General features: G+C 49.3%; 1 protein-coding gene across 1 annotated transcript in view; it reads left to right on the plus strand.

The window, feature by feature from the left end:
• The window catches only part of TRMT2A (tRNA methyltransferase 2A), a 68,878-nt gene extending 53,085 nt beyond the window's left edge, over positions 1–15,793 (plus strand). Inside the window, exons 11-12 of the mRNA XM_075320949.1 lie at positions 246–342; positions 13,496–15,793. Coding sequence (XP_075177064.1) covers positions 246–342; positions 13,496–13,739 — 341 coding nt within the window. The 3' untranslated portion in view covers positions 13,740–15,793. The remainder of the gene's footprint in view (positions 1–245; positions 343–13,495) is intronic.
• The last annotated feature ends 1,620 nt before the right edge of the window (positions 15,794–17,413 follow it).

Here is a 17,413-nt window from a genome sequence, read left to right on the forward strand (position 1 = left end):
CTGATAGCCACACATGTCAGCTGTTCAAATCAGCTAACATGATCAGCTAATCATGCTAACAAGGGATCGCTGCCGGCTGCTCGCGGCGGCCGGTGGGGATTAACCTGACACGATCCATGATGTACGCAGTGTGTTATATGTCATGAGGAGGTTAACTAAAATTTGTGTATTATAGCTGATAAATAAACTGTGGTATTTAATTGAATACAATGATGACAACATTTTGTACATTAATACATTTACAGATTCCAAAGTAGTTATTGCAATTCGAAAAGCTGAACATCTGAAACGTCTAATCTACGTCTCCTGCAATCCAAAGGCCGCCCTGAACAACTTTGTAGAGTAAGTTATACCATTGACCTATGCAAATTCATAACATTAATTGTGATGATACCAATCATAAGAGTCTAAAACCTTAGCTACGTTTTTCCAACCATTCTTTTATTTTTTATTTTTTCTTTGTCGCTCCTTATTGGGAGACCCAGACAATTGGGTGTATAGCTATGCCTCCGGAGGCCACACAAAGTATTACACTAAAAGTGTAAAGCCCCTCCCCTTCAGCCTATACACCCCCCGTGCTGCCACGGGCTCATCAGTTTTTATGCTTTGTGCGAAGGAGGTCAGACATGCACGCATAGCTCCACAGCTTAGTCAGCAGCAGCTGCTGACTATGTCGGATGGAAGAAAAGAGGGCCCATAACAGGGCCCCCAGCATGCTCCCTTCTCACCCCACTCTTGTCGGCGGTGTTGTTAAGGTTGAGGTATCCATTGCGGGTACGGAGGCTGGAGCCCACATGCTTCTTTCCTTCCCCATCCCTCAATTAGGGCTCTGGGTGAAGTGGGATCCTTTCGGTCTCCAGGCACAGGAGACCGTGCTCCATCCACAGCTCCTGAGGACCATGCTGGATAGGAGCCGAGTATCGTTCAGGGACATGGCCCTGCTACTTGGAGGTACTCTGTGTCCCCGTGGGGACCGCGCACAGCAACACTCCAGCATTGCTGGGTGTGCTAGTGCACCGGGGACAGCAGCGCTGGCTGCATTTGTGCCACTATACACTTCAGCGTCGCTGAGTATATTTGTGTAGGGGGTCTGCCGCGCTGACCGCCGCTGCCATGGTTATCACTGCGGCGCGGCTGGGACTGTTAGTGCGCCGGGGACTTCCGCGCCGACCGCGCTTATACGGCGGCCGCGCTTATAACTATAGTCCCCGGCTTCTGCGGCCTAGTCTCATTCTTTTCCCGCCCCCAGCCCTGCCAGTCAGGGGAAGGGCGGGACGCTGTACAGGACGGCAGCACTGAGGGCTGGAGCATGCTTTGCATACTCCACCCCCCTCACTCTGCACAGTGGGGCACCAGTTCCCGCACTTTTCTGGGTCACGCCCACGGCTCCCTCCTCTCCCCAGGACGCTGGCAGCCATTCCTCTCAGCTCTGCTAACGCTGGAGAGGAGAGACAAGCTCAGGGAGACCCAGGCAGGAATTCTGGTGCCCACACAAACGCTTTGCGCAGGCGGTAAGCAGCACCTGTGGTGCTGGCCCCACTAGTGCAGAAGTGTATTTATAGTTTATATGATTATAGTCTATACTTTACACTGTAGGGTGCACTGTTGATTTGTGGCTATTTACCCTCCTGTATTGCTCAGAGGAGACAACAGCATGTCGTCCACAAATAGCAAGGGTGCCATGGCACAGACTTACTATGCTGCCTGTGCAGCATGTACGGCTATACTGCCGGCAGGTTCCACTGACCCTCATTGTGTGCAATGCTCGGCCCCTGTGGCACTTTCTCAGCCGGAGCCTCTGCTAGGGGTGGCCCAGGGAGAACCACCTGTTAACACTGTCCAGGTGACAGGGACGGAGTTTGCAGTTTTTACTGAAAGACTTTCTGAGACTATGGCTAAGATATTAGAAGCCTTGCAGTCCAGGCCGGCATCTCAAGCCAGGGGCACTGTGGTATCATTGTCCCCTGGTTCCCCTCAGTTGAAACAGCAATGTCTTCCCGGGGTGTCTCATGGATCCCAGGGTGAGGTCTCTGACACGGACCGCAGCCCCAGACCGACTAAGCGAGCTCGCTATGAAATTCCCTCGACATCATCACAATGTTCAGGGTCTCAGCGAGAGGACTCTCTGTATGATGAAGCGGAGGTAGCTGATCAGGATTCTGATCCTGAAGCCGCTCTCAACCTTGATACTCCTGATGGGGACGCCATAGTGAATGATCTTATTGCGTCCATCAATGAAATGTTGAATATTTCTCCCTCAGCTCCTCCAGTGGAGGAGTCAGCTTCTCAGCAGGAGAAATTCCGTTTCAGGTTTCCCAAGCGTACAAAGAGTATGTTTCTGGACCACTCTGACTTCAGAGAGGCAGTCCAGAAACACCGAGCTTATCCAGATAAGCGTTTTTTCCAAGCGCCTTAAGGATACACGTTACCCTTTTCCCCCTGACGTGGTCAAGGGTTGGACTCAGTGTCCCAAGGTGGATCCTCCAATCCCCAGACTGGCGGCTAGATCCATAGTTGCAGTGGAAGATGGAGCTTCACTCAAGAATGCCACTGACAGACAGATGGAGCTCTGGTTGAAATCCATCTATGAAGCTATCGGCGCGTCTTTTGCTCCAGCATTCGCAGCCGTATGGGCACTCCAAGCTATCTCAGCTGGTCAGGCGCAAATTGACGCACTCACGTACGTCTGCGCCGCAGGTGGCGTCCATAACCTCTCAAACGTCGGCATTTGCGTCCTACGCTATTAATGCTGTCCTGGACTCTGCGACCCGTACGGCGGTTGCAGCCGCCAATTCGGTGGTAATACGCAGGGCCTTGTGGCTGCGGGAATGGAAGGCAGATTCGGCTTCCAAAAAGTGCTTAACTGGATTGCCATTTTCTGGCGACCGTTTGTTTGGTGAGAGATTGGATGAAATCATCAAACAATCCAAGGGAAAGGAAACATCCTTACCCCAGGCCAAACCAAAAACACCCCAACAGAGGAGGGGACAGTCGAGGTTTCGGTCCTTTCGGGGTGCGGGCAGGTCACAATTCTCCTCGTCCAAAAGGCCTCAGAAGGATCAGAGGAACGCCGACGCATGGCGGTCTAAATCAACGCCCTAAAAAGACCGCCGGAGGTGCCGCTACCAAGGCGGCTTCCTCATGACTTACGGCCTCCTCACACCGCATCCTCGGTCGGTGGCAGGCTCTCCCGCTTTTGCGACACCTGGCTGCCACAAGTAAAAGACCGTTGGGTGAGAGACATTTTGTCTCACGGTTACAGGATAGAGTTCAGCTCTCGTCCTCCGACTCGATTCTTCAGAACATCTCCGCCTCCCGAGCGAGCCGAGGCTCTTCTGCAGGCGGTGGGCATTCTGAAGGCAGAAGGAGTGGTGGTCCCGGTTCCTCTTCAGCAACAGGGTCACGGTTTCTACTCCAACCTGTTTGTGGTTCCAAAGAAGGACGGGTCCTTCCATCCTGTTTTGGACCTAAAACTGCTCAACAAACACGTAAGGACCAGGCGGTTCCGGATGGAATCCCTCCGCTCCGTCATCGCCTCAATGTCCCAAGGAGATTTCCTAGCATCGATCGATATCAAGGATGCTTATCTCCACGTACCAATTGCTCCAGAGCATCAGCGCTTCTTGCGCTTCGCCATAGGAGACGAACACCTTCAGTTCGCGGCACTGCCGTTCGGCCTGGCGACAGCCCCAAGGGTTTTCACCAAGGTCATGGCTACAGTAGTTGCGGTCCTCCACTCTCAGGGTCACTCAGTGATACCTTACTTAGACGATCTGCTGGTCAAGGCACCCTCTCAAGAGGCATGCCAACACAGCCTCAACGTTACTCTGGAGATTCTCCAGAGTTTCGGGTGGATCATCAATTTTCCAAAGCTGACACCGGTCCAATCACTGACATATCTTGGCATGGAGTTTCATACTCTTCCAGCGATAGTGAAGCTTCCGCTGGACAAACAGCGTTCACTACACACAGGGGTACAATCTCTCCTTCAAGGTCGATCACACCCCTTGAGGCACCTCATGCACTTCCTGGGGAAGATGGTGGCAGCAATGGAAGCAGTCCCTTTCGCGCAGTTTCACCTGCGTCCTCTTCAATGGGACATCCTACGCAAGTGGGACAGGAGGCCGACGTCCCTAGACAGGAACGTCTCCCTCTCTCAAGCAACCAAAGCTTCCCTTCGGTGGTGGCTTCTTCCCACCTCATTATCGAAAGGGAAATCCTTCCTACCCCCATCCTGGGCGGTGGTCACGACGGACGCGAGCCTGTCAGGGTGGGGAGCAGTTTTTCTCCACCACAGGGCTCAGGGTACGTGGACTCAGCAAGAGTCCTCACTTCAGATCAATGTTCTGGAGATCAGGGCAGTGTATCTTGCCCTAAAAGCGTTCCAGCAGTGGCTGGAAGGCAAGCAGATCCGAATTCAGTCGGACAACTCCACAGCGGTGGCTTACATCAACCACCTAGGTGGGACACGCAGTCGGCAAGCCTTCCAGGAAGTCCGGAGGATTCTGCTGTGGGTGGAAGCCACAGCATCCACCATATCCGCAGTTCACATCCCGGGCGTAGAAAACTGGGAAGCAGACTTTCTCAGTCGCCAGGGCATGGACGCAGGGGAATGGTCCCTTCACCCGGACGTGTTTCAGGAGATCTGTTGCCGCTGGGGGATGCCGGACGTCGACCTAATGGCGTCACGGCACAACAACAAGGTCCCAACATTCATGGCTCGATCTCAAGATCACAGAGCTCTGGCGGCAGACGCCTTAGTTCAGGATTGGTCGCAGTTTCAGCTTCCTTATGTGTTTCTTCCTCTGGCTCTGTTGCCCAGAGTGTTACGCAAGATAAGGGCCGACTGCTGCCGCGCCATCCTCGTCGCTCCAGACTGGCCGAGGAGGTCGTGGTACCCGGATCTGTGGCATCTCACGGTCGGCCAACCGTGGGCACTGCCAGACCGACCAGATTTGCTGTCTCAAGGGCCGTTTTTCCATCTGAATTCTGCGGCCCTCAACCTGACTGTGTGGCCATTGAGTCCTGGATCCTAGCGTCTTCAGGATTATCTCAAGAGGTCATTGCCACTATGAGACAGGCTAGGAAACCAACGTCCGCCAAGATCTACCACAGGACGTGGAAAATATTCCTGTCGTGGTGCTCTGCTCAGGCGTTTTCTCCCTGGCCATTTGCCTTGCCCACTTTTCATCTCAATCAGGACATCTCCTTACCCTCGTTTTGTCCTCATCCAGTTCACCAATGTGAAAAGGATTTGCACTTGTTAGATCTGGTGAGAGCACTCAGACTCTACATTTCTCGTCCGGCGCCCCTGCGCCGCTCCGATGCACTCTTTGTCCTTGTCGCTGGCCAGCGTAAAGGGACACAAGCTTCCAAATCAACCCTTGCTCGGTGGATCAAGGAACCAATTCTCGAAGCTTACCGTTCCTCGGGGCTTCCGGTTCCCTCAGGACTGAAGGCCCATTCTACCAGGGCCGTGGGAGCGTCCTGGGCCTTGCGACACCAGGCTACGGCTCAGCAGATGTGTCAGGCAGCTACCTGGTCGAGCCTGCACACTTTCACGAAACACTATCAGATGCATACCTATGCTTCGGCAGATGCCAGCCTAGGTAGGCGAGTCCTTCAGGCGGCAGTTGCCCACCTGTAGGACGGAGCCGTTACGGCTCTATTATGAGGTATTATTTACCCACCCAGGGACTGCTTTTGGACGTCCCAATTGTCTGGGTCTCCCAATTAGGAGCGACAAAGAAGAAGGGAATTTTGTTTACTTACCGTAAATTCCTTTTCTTCTAGCTCCAATTGGGAGACCCAGCACCCGCCCCTGTTTTTTGTATACACATGTTGTTCATGTTAAATGGTTTCAGTTCTCCGATATTCCTTCGGATTGAATTTACTTTAAACCAGTTTATAATTTTTTCCTCCTTCTGGCTTTTGCACCAAAACTGATGAGCCCGTAGCAGTACGGGGGGTGTATAGGCTGAAGGGGAGGGGCTTTACACTTTTAGTGTAATACTTTGTGTGGCCTCCGGAGGCATAGCTATACACCCAATTGTCTGGGTCTCCCAATTGGAGCTAGAAGAAAAGGAATTTACGGTAAGTAAACAAAATTCCCTTCTTTTTATCTATGTAATAGCACATGTGTATGGTTGAATATTCATGAAAGGACTTCGTGTAATACAGTTGTGACCTCCAACAGAGTTACCCGTTAAAAAAGAGCATTTTCATTATTTTTTTTATTTGCTGAATTTGTGTAAATGTGTGTACTGTAAGTGCAATCAAATACTTAATTTAAAACAAAACACTAGTGCTCACGGAACGAGATGAAAGGGGACTGTATCAACTCTAAAAAAAAAAAAATGGGGTTTATTGAGAAGATAGCTAGTCTCACAATTTTGAAAGCTGCAAGCAGTGGACAAGGTCCGCGCGAACCTGTTAGGGTAAGAAAACCAAAACGGAATTATGTATATGACTGCTGCGCTAATAATGGATACACAGTGAGAAGGGAATTGGATAAAATATGTATGAATATATAGATATTAAAAATATTTTGGATACCTGCAGTTTTGGAGGTTGATTGAGTGATCTTTAAGGAGGTAATGTAGATCCAAAGTAGTATGCAGAGTTTCACTAGTATGGCAAAAACAAAAAGGTTTAAAATGAGTATGCAACAAAAAAGTGGAGGGGAGAGGGGGAGGGGGTAATGGATTACAGTGGGATTATAGATATAAACTTGCCTTTCTTTATCGCTCCTAATTGGGAGACCCAGACAATTGGGTGTATAGCTACTGCCTCCGGAGGCCACACAAAGTATTACACTTAAAAGTGTAAGGCCCCTCCCCTTCTGGCTATACACCCTCCCGTGAGATCACGGGCTCCTCAGTTTTCATGCTTTGTGCGAAGGAGGCACACATACACGCATAGCTCCACTGTTTAGTCAGCAGCAGCTGCTGACTATGTCGGATGGAAGAAAAGAGGGCCCATATGGGGCCCCCAGCATGCTCCCTTCTCACCCCACTTTTGTCGGCGGTGTTTGTTAAGGTTGAGGTACCCATTGCGGGTACAGAGGATGGAGCCCACATGCTGCATCCTTCCCCATCCCCCTTAGGGCTCTGGGTGAAGTGGGATTTACCGGTCTCCAGGCACAGAGACCGTGCTCCGTCCACAGCCCCTGGGGAATCTGCTGGATATGGAGCGGAGTATCGTCAGGGACAGGGCCCTGCTACGCCAAGGTACTCTGTGTCCCCGTACAGTCCGCGCGCACACTGCAGCTTGCTGGGTGTGTTAGTGCGCCGGGGACAACAGCGCTGCGCGCTGGTGCCATTCCTATCTACAGCTTGCTGAGAGGGGACATGTATTTGAAACTGCCGCGCGGCCACTCTTGTCAGTTTTTGCTGCGGCGCGGCTGGGACTTGTGGTGCGCCGGGGACTTCCGCGCTGGCCGTGCATATATCACGGCCGCGCTTATTACTAGAGTCCCCGGCTTTTGCGGCCTAGTTTCGCTTCGTTCCCGCCCCCAGGTCTGCCAGTCAGGGGAAGGGCGGGACGCTGTACAGATTGTCAGCGCAGAGGGCTGGAGTCTGCTTTGCATACTCCAGCCCTCACACTGGGCACAGTGGGACGCCAGTTTCCCGCACTTTTGTTTGAGGCACGCCCACGATCCACCTCTCTTCACAGGACGCCGGCAGCCATTCCTGTGTGCAGTCTGAGCTGGAGAGAGGAGACTGGGAGACCCAGACACGGGACTCTGGTGCCCACACACCCGCTTTTCAGCGGGCGGTAAGCTGCCCTCAAGGGCTGACCCCCACTGGTGCCGAAGTGTATATTGTATTTTATGCTTACAGCTTTACATTGCACTGTACGGTCGCTAGGGATCCTCTGCTATATACTCTCCTAGATTCTCAGAGGACACAACATGTCGACCGCAAAAAGCAAAGGTGCCAAGGCACAGGCTTTCTATGCTGCTTGTACCGCTTGTGGGGCTGTTCTACCGGCAGGTTCCACTGACCCCCATTGTGTGCAGTGCTCAGCCCCTGTGGCATTTGCTCGGCCGGGGCCTCTGCTGGAGGTGACCCAGGCAGAACCTCCTGTAAATACTGTCCAGGTGACAGGGACGGAGTTTGCAGTCTTTGCTGACAGATTGTCTGTGACTATGACTAAAATTCTAGAAACTTTGCAGTCTAGACCAGTACCTCAGGCCATGGGCACTGTTAACTCATTGCTCCCTGGTCCCCCTCAGTCGGAACAGCTCCTGGTTCCGGGGGTGTCTCTTGCATCCCAGGGTGATGGCTCTGACACGGACGACAGTCCCAGACAGCCTAAACGAGCTCGCTATGAGCGACCCTCGACTTCATCACACTGGTCAGGGTCCCAGCAGGACTCTCTGTATGATGAGGCGGAGATAGCTGATCAGGATTCTGATCCTGAGACCGCTCTCAATTTGGATACACCAGATGGTGACGCCATAGTGAATGATCTTATAGCGTCCATCAATAAAATGTTGGACATTTCTCCCCCTGCTCCTCCTGTGGAGGAGACAGCTTCACAGCAGGAGAAATTCCATTTCAGGTATCCCAAACGTAAATTAAGTGTATTTCTGGACCACTCTGACTTTAGAGAGGCAATCCAGAAACACCACGCTTATCCGGATAAGCGTTTTTCCAAGCGGCTTAAGGATACACGTTATCCTTTTCACCCAGACGTGGTCAAGGGCTGGACCCAGTGTCCCAAGGTGGATCCTCCAATCTCCAGGCTTGCAGCTAGATCCTTAGTTGCAGTGGAAGATGGGGCGGCACTTAAAGATGCCACTGACAGGCAGATGGAGCTCTGGTTGAAATCCATCTATGAAGCTATCGGCGCGTCGTTTGCTCCAGCATTCGCAGCCGTATGGGCACTCCAAGCTATTTCAGCTGGTCTTACACAGGTTGACACGGTCACACGTGCATCTGCTCCGCAGGTGGCACCCTTAACCTCTCAAATGTCTGCATTTGCGTCTTACGCGATTAATGCTGTCCTAGACTCTACGAGCCGTACGGCAGTGGCGTCCGCCAACTCCGTAGTTTTACGCAGAGCCTTGTGGTTAAGAGAATGGAAGGCAGATTCTGCTTCCAAAAAGTGTTTAACCAGTTTGCCATTTTCTAGTGACCGACTGTTTGGGGAGCGCTTAGATGAGATCATTAAACACTCCAAGGGTAAAGATTCATCTTTACCTCAGCCCAGACAAAATAAACCCCAACAGAGGAGAGGACAGTCGGGGTTTCGGTCCTTTCGAGGCTCAGGCAGGTCCCAATTCTCCTCGTCCAAAAGGACTCAAAAGGATCAGAGGAGCTCAGATTCTTGGCGAACTCAGTCACGCCCAAAAAAGACAGCCGGAAGACCCGCTACCAAGGCGGCTTCCTCATGACTTTCGGCCTCCTCTCTCCGCATCCTCGGTCGGTGGCAGGCTCTCCCGCTTTGGCGACATTTGGCTGCCACAGGTCACAGACCGTTGGGTGAGAGACATTCTGTCTCACGGGTACAGGATAGAGTTCAGCTCTCGTCCTCCAACTCGCTTCTTCAGAACTTCTCCACCTCCCGACCGAGCCGATGCTCTGCGGCTAGCGGTGTCCACTCTAAGAGCGGAAGGAGTGGTGACCCCGTTCCTCTTCTGGAACAAGGTCACGGTTTTTACTCCAATTTGTTTGTGGTGCCAAAAAAGGACGGGTCTTTCCGTCCTGTTCTGGACCTAAAACTGCTCAACAAGCATGTGAAGACCAGGCGGTTCCGGATGGAATCCCTCCGTTCCGTCATCGCCTCAATGTCTCAAGGAGATTTCCTAGCATCAATAGACATCAAAGATGCTTATCTCCACGTGCCGATTGCTCCAGAGCACCAGCGTTTTCTACGCTTCGTTATAGGAGACGAACACCTTCAGTTCGTAGCCCTGCCTTTCGGTTTGGCGACAGCTCCAAGGGTCTTCACCAAGGTCATGGCAGCAGTAGTTGCAGTCCTGCACTCTCAGGGTCACTCTGTGATCCCTTACTTGGACGATCTACTTGTCAAGGCACCCTCTCAAGAGGCATGCCAAAACAGCCTGAACGTTGCGCTGGAGACTCTCCAGAGTTTCGGGTGGATCATCAACTTTTCAAAGTCAAATCTCACCCCGACCCAATCGATAACATACCTTGGCATGGAGTTTCATACTCTCTCAGCGATAGTGATGCTTCCGCTGGACAAACAGCGTTCACTACAGGCAGGGGTGCAATCTCTCCTTCAAGGCCAGTCACACCCCTTGAGACGCCTCATGCACTTCCTAGGGAAGATGGTAGCAGCAATGGAGGCAGTCCCTTTCGCGCAGTTTCATCTGCGTCCACTACAATGGGACATTCTCCGTCAATGGGACGGGAAGTCGACGTCCCTCGACAGGAACGTCTCCCTTTCTCAGGCGGCCAAGGAATCCCTTCAGTGGTGGCTTCTTCCCACCTCATTGTCAAAGGGAAAGTCCTTCCTACCCCCATCCTGGGCGGTGGTCACGACGGACGCGAGCCTGTCAGGGTGGGGAGCGGTTTTTCTCCACCACAGGGCTCAGGGTACGTGGACTCAGCAAGAGTCCACCCTTCAGATCAATGTTCTAGAAATCAGAGCAGTGTATCTTGCCCTACAAGCCTTCCAGCAGTGGCTGGAAGGCAAGCAGATCCGAATTCAGTCGGACAACTCCACAGCGGTAGCATACATCAACCACCAAGGTGGCACGCGCAGTCGGCAAGCCTTCCAGGAAGTCCGACGGATTCTAACGTGGGTGGAAGACACGGCTTCCACCATTTCCGCAGTTCACATCCCAGGCGTGGAAAACTGGGAAGCAGACTTCCTCAGTCGCCAGGGTATGGACGCAGGGGAATGGTCCCTTCACCCGGACGTGTTTCAGGAGATCTGTCGCCGCTGGGGGGTGCCGGACGTCGACCTGATGGCGTCACGGTACAACAACAAGGTCCCGGCTTTCATGGCACGGTCTCACGATCACCGAGCTCTGGCGGCAGACGCCTTAGTTCAAGATTGGTCGCAATTCCGGCTACCTTATGTGTTCCCACCTCTGGCATTGTTACCCAGAGTGCTGCGCAAGATCAGGGCCGACTGCCGTCGCTCCAGACTGGCCGAGGAGATCGTGGTACCCAGATCTGTGGCACCTCACGGTAGGCCAACCATGGGCACTACCAGAACGACCAGACTTGCTATCTCAAGGGCCGTTTTTCCACCTGAATTCTGCGGCCCTGAACCTGACTGTGTGGCCATTGAGTCCTGGATCCTAGCGTCTTCAGGATTATCTCGAAATGTTATTACCACCATGAGGCAGGCTAGAAAAACCATCCTCCGCCAAGATCTACCACAGGACGTGGAAGATATTCTTATCTTGGTGCGCGGCTCAGGGAGTTCCTCCCTGGCCTTTTGCATTGCCTACTTTTCTTTCCTTCCTGCAATCCGGGTTGGAAAAAGGTTTGTCGCTCAGCTCCCTTAAAGGACAAGTCTCAGCGCTATCTGTATTTTTTCAGAAGCGACTAGCACGACTTCCTCAGGTACGCACGTTCCTGCAAGGGGTTTGTCATATCGTCCCTCCTTACAAGCGGCCGTTAGAGCCCTGGGATCTGAACAAGGTTCTAATTGCTCTCCAGAAGCCGCCTTTCGAGCCTATGAAGGATGTTTCCCTTTCTCGTCTTTCACAGAAAGTGGCTTTTCTAGTAGCGGTCACGTCTCTTCGGAGAGTGTCCGAGCTAGCGGCGCTCTCATGCAAATCTCCCTTCCTGGTGTTTCACCAGGACAAGGTGGTTCTACGTCCGGTCCCTGAGTTTCTCCCTAAGGTGGTATCTCCCTTTCATCTCAATCAGGATGTCACATTACCTTCCTTGTGTCCTCATCCAGTTCATCAATTTGAGAAAGGTTTGCATTTGTTGGATCTGGTCAGAGCACTCAGGATCTACATTTCCCGCACGGCGCCCATACGCCGCTCGGATGCACTCTTTGTCCTTGTCGCTGGTCAGCGTAAAGGGTCGCAAGCTTCCAAATCCACCCTAGCTCGGTGGATCAAGGAACCAATTCTTGAAACCTACCGTTCTGCGGGGCTTCCGGTTCCTTCAGGGCTGAAGGCCCATTCTACCAGAGCCGTGGGTGCGTCCTGGGCATTACGGCACCAGGCTACGGCTCAGCAGGTGTGCCAGGCGGCTACCTGGTCGAGTCTGCACACCTTTACCAAGCATTATCAGGTGCATACCTACGCTTCGGCGGACGCCAGCCTAGGTAGACAAGTCCTTCAGGCGGCGGTTGCCCACCTGTAGGACAGGGCTGTTTGACGGCCCTATCACGAGGTATTCTTTTACCCACCCAGGGACTGCTTTTGGACGTCCCAATTGTCTGGGTCTCCCAATTAGGAGCGATAAAGAAGAAGGGAATTTTGTTTACTTACTGTAAATTCCTTTTCTTCTAGCTCCAATTGGGAGACCCAGCACCCGCCCTGTTTTCTTAGGGATTTTTGGTTTTTTCGAGTACACATGTTGTTCATGTTGAATGGTTTCAGTTCTCCGATGTTTCTTCGGATTGAATTTGTCTTTAAACCTGTTATTGGCTTTCCTCCTTCTTGCTTTTGCACTAAAACTGAGGAGCCCGTGATCTCACGGGAGGGTGTATAGCCAGAAGGGGAGGGGCCTTACACTTTTAAGTGTAATACTTTGTGTGGCCTCCGGAGGCAGTAGCTATACACCCAATTGTCTGGGTCTCCCAATTGGAGCTAGAAGAAAAGGAATTTACGGTAAGTAAACAAAATTCCCTTCTTTGGGGTTCCCAGATGGAGATAGGGTTTGTAGTTCCCTAGAAAGGATCGTGCTCCTGTTTTGCCCCTTACTGGCTTCTGTAGCCCTCAGCGAGTGACGTCACCCAGCTCTCCCTTGTGCGCGGTCACTGGAGGATATTCATATATATTTTATATATTTTTACATATTTTATCCAATTCTCTTCTCACTGTGTTTACTTTATTAGCGCAGCAGTCATATTCATAATTCGCAATCAAATACTTAATGGTCACAGTCTTCCAAAGTTTCCAGTGCCGCTTTGGTCCTCTTCGCGAATGTAATTCTGATGTCCACACTGGGTTCCATGTATGAGCCGAACTTGTCTTGTACAATGTAAGTCTATGGACTGTCAGAACTAAGCACCATAAGATTGCATTGTAAGTGTCTTCCAACTCCCACATTCTGGTGTGATCTAACAAGTCAGAATTGCAGTCACACGAGTGAGAAGAGGACCGGAGCAGCGCTGGAAACTGAGGAAGTCTGTGATCGGTAAGTATTTGATTGCACTTACACTACAGTACTCATCTCACATATTTACACAATCGTAACAAAAAATGAGAATGCTTCTTTTATAGCAACTTAATAGACAATTAGCAAAGACAGGCCTGCAGCCATTAGCTTCTATGCATGTGAACATCATACATAATAATAATCATCTCTACCTGTGTTCTGTTTCCTTTCAGTCTCTGTCGAGCTCCTTCAAATCGTGTAAAGGGACGTCCATTCAGGCCCATCAGAGCTATGGCTGTAGATCTCTTTCCTCAAACCCCACATTGTGAACTGCTCATTCTTTTTGAGAGAGTAGAGTATACAGAGAGTGCCAGTACCATCGTCCCAGAAACCAATCGTGAACATCCAGTGGATAGTCAACAAGATGGCAATGAAGAAAAAGAGTGCTGTGCTGAGGCTGAAGCAATAAATGCTTAGCACTACACGTACTATGGAGCCATATTTTGTTTTTTAACCATTTAACATTCACATGACATCAAGAGCTTTAAGATGCATGTCAGACTCCACTCTTTTGTAATCTGTATAACAAAATGTATATTTAATAATTTCCTAAGTGAATATTGCTTAGGTTTATACTTTTGTGGACAGCACAATACTTACATTATTAAGTATTACTATTTAAGTTTAAATCTAGACCTGTGTTAAAAGTCCATCATAGGTGATTACTGAGTAATTAGTTTACAATGTATAGATCAGAGTCTACATTGAAGTGTAATGTAGGTGGGCTCCTAATATATGTGTTGTAGCTTAAAGCACCACTCCAGCTTTTTATTTTTTTTTTTTCCCTTAGCGCTGGAGTGGTGATTTTAATTTCAGGTCCCTGCCCCTCATCTTAAACTTGCCCTCTGGCATCTTCACTATTTACTGATGCTGCTCCGGTCCCACAACGCCATCTTGTGACCGCAACTTCTGACTGGCCGGAAGTCAGAAGTTATGTTGCAAGGGTTCAATGCAAGTCTATGAGAACCAAAATGAGGCTCTCATAGACTTGAATTGAAGAGTGACCTCTGACACGCTCCATGAAACACTGGAGCATCTGGCTTGTCACAAACTTCAGAAGACCGACCAGAGCGGTGGTGATAGAAGATTAAGAAACTGGAGGGTTAGTATAAGAATGGGGTCGGAGAACTTAAATTTAAAGCACCGCTCCATGGCATACTTTCATAGTGTTTAAGTCCATCGAGTTCAACCCATGACCTACCCTAACATGTTAATCCAGAGGAAAGCAGATAATCCCATGGGACAGACAGTAAGCACCATATTAGGGGAAAAAATTCCTTCCCGACTCCACATAACGCAATCAGACTAGATCAACGCCCCATCACAGAATCTAGTGCGCATAACCAGTAATGTTATAATGTTATATTTTTCAAATAAGGCATCCAGGCCTCTCTTAAATTTTATTAGTGAATCAACCATTACAACATTATGTGGCAGCGAATTTCATAGTCTCACTGCTCTTAGAGTAAAGAATCTGCATATGTGATTATAATTAAACCTCCTTTCCTCTAACCGTAGTGGATGCCACCTTGTAACTGTTGCAGTCCTAGGTGTAAAAAGACCATTAGAGACAGCTCTGCACTGTCCCCTCATATTTGTGCTTTGTAACAAGATCGCCCCTCAGCCTTTGGGGGGTTTGGTTGGGAGGTGGTGGGGGGCTAGAAGAGTATATGTTAAATTAATGCTGACAAAATCTTTTGAAATCTTTTAGCTTTTATGGGTTGGCATCAATAGGCTAGTTTTTTCGTGTTTTTTTTTTTTTGTTATAATGACCTACCAATCATTGAGCCACAAAGTAATGACCTATGCAAAGAACTACGGTTCTGTGAACCTGGCATTAGAGCACAATAGACCCAGAACATACACACATATATATGATTGAAGAAAGTTCCCTGCCTGACTCCGTCGCTGGACATATTAAACTGTCAGGCCTTACAAGCAGCGTAGTGGAAAAAGAGCATATTTTCCTTGTCTCAGAAGCAGTGGAGATAAAAAAAATTAATGGTGTTGTCCGGTCTTAGGCTAAAGGTCTGCAGTCATACTCCATGACTGCAGACTTGCAGCCTAAGGCTGGACAACTTCAGAATAAAGGAACCCCAAATCTTCCTGTATACATTAGCATCAATCATGTAATGTGTATTGATCTGGCAATGTAAATTTAAAACACCAGATTCTTTTGTTCTCAAGAGAAGAAAAACTGTTGCCAGTCCCTTTGCAGCTTTCTCCCCTTTGAAAACACATGAACACTCAATCAGTTGTTTATGTATGGGAGAGATAGTGCCGCACCAAGAACGAACTTGTACCTTTGCAGTCAAAATTTCAACCCCCCCCATTGCAAATTGGTTTATTGTGAACTGTAAAGCATTTGTATATTTTGCCAATAAAATCAAATAAGAACCATGTAAATAGCGAAACACAATTTATATTTGAGTGGTTTCTCAGAATTTATTATAAAATGCCAATTATAATAACTACTGCAGTCTCTGAATTCTTGAACCTCCTGAATAGAATCCCTCATAAGATTACACATTTGTGAATCAGGTGTTTTCTCAAGCACACCTAATGGCTCTATTACTGTAATTGCATAAAGTGTGCTAGAGATAAAACACATTAAATACCTAGACTGGCTAAAGGCTTATTGACTGTGCTTCACTGCATAGTGGAACTAAATCCTCAGTGGTCATTTAATAGCTTGTTTTCACAGGTGGATTACTGTTAAAGGAACTCTGAGCACAGAATGACTGTTCACACCAAGTACAGGTGCTTGTGCATCATGGCGGGGTTAATACTTTATATACACCTTCCCACCTGCTAAATAAGTTTCTCCATCTTCTACTTAAGCCTTAAAAAAAACAGCACTTCCATGGCATCTGAGCGCTTTCCGATTTTATTCACAAATCAATACTTATATTGCCAAGTTTAATCCGACATTCAGATCAATATTGTACATCTCTCTGTAGTTTTACAAAAACCAGATGGTCTGCAAAAAATCACGGACATGTGAACAACCCAATAACTATCACATGTAAGAGTGCTATTGGTGCAAAACATGAATAGCACTTGTATACAAAAAAAGATGGCTAAACGGGCACAGAGTCAGGAAAGTGGTCCAAAACGTTCTCAAGTTCATATTTGAGTTGTCCCACATGTTCTGTCCCCACTTAAAGGCGATGGAAGGTGCGTAGTTGTGAGAGGTTGTGAGAATCTTACCTTTCGTTTTTCCTATAGGTGGGGCAGACAGGACCAGAGCGCTCCAGAGTGAAACATGCACATGCTGAGATGAAACAATGGTGGTTTATTTTCTCCAAAGGTTAGGACATGCAGAGTGCAGTAATCCAAGTACTTGGCATTGTAATTCTCCAGTGATGCTTGCCTCTGAAGCTACTACGTGGTCAGAAGACTTTGCTCCTAGTAGCTCCAATCCAATAAGGGATGTTGTTCTCACAAACTCTGGTTTGGAATGAACATACCAGGATGTGATGCAAGAGGGTCATGAGACACTCCCATGGGCTGGACAAAAGAAACAGAGGAGCCGAAAGGTCTGACCAGTAGATGGCAGCTGAGACAAGCATGAAAAACATTAAATAACAGTGTTAACTAAAACAAATAGAAACAGCACACTCCCCGTCTGAAATTCACTTTGGGGATTTCACTATTAAGTCCATAATACAACCTGAAAGGAAAGGCATGTTAAATGCAAAAACAAGCTCAAATGAGTCCAAAACAAGAAGAATGGCTCAAAGTTCAGGTCCGGTAGCGTTCATCCTGTAGGGACGCTCTCTATGGGTAAAAGCAGAACAAGTTCGTGGATTGGCCTTGCAAAGGTCTTCGTCTCACCTTTCCTGATGACCTTTAGCTCCACCTTCCGAACATTGCCGTCCTGACTAGGCAGTATCCTAGTAATTAGTCCCATAGGCCAGTCAGTCCTTTCTGTGGTCTGATCTTTCATGAGGACTAGGTCTCCTTCCTTGAGGTTCGGCTTGGGATGTCGCCACTTCTTTCTTCTTTGAAGAATGGTGAGGTATTCCTTCCTCCATCGGTTCCAGAAGTAGTCAGCCAAGTATTGAACCCGTTTCCAGTGTTTTTGATAA

The sequence above is a fragment of the Anomaloglossus baeobatrachus genome, chromosome 1 (genome assembly GCF_048569485.1).
Source record: "Anomaloglossus baeobatrachus isolate aAnoBae1 chromosome 1, aAnoBae1.hap1, whole genome shotgun sequence".
Classification (NCBI taxonomy): Eukaryota; Metazoa; Chordata; class Amphibia; order Anura; family Aromobatidae; genus Anomaloglossus; species Anomaloglossus baeobatrachus.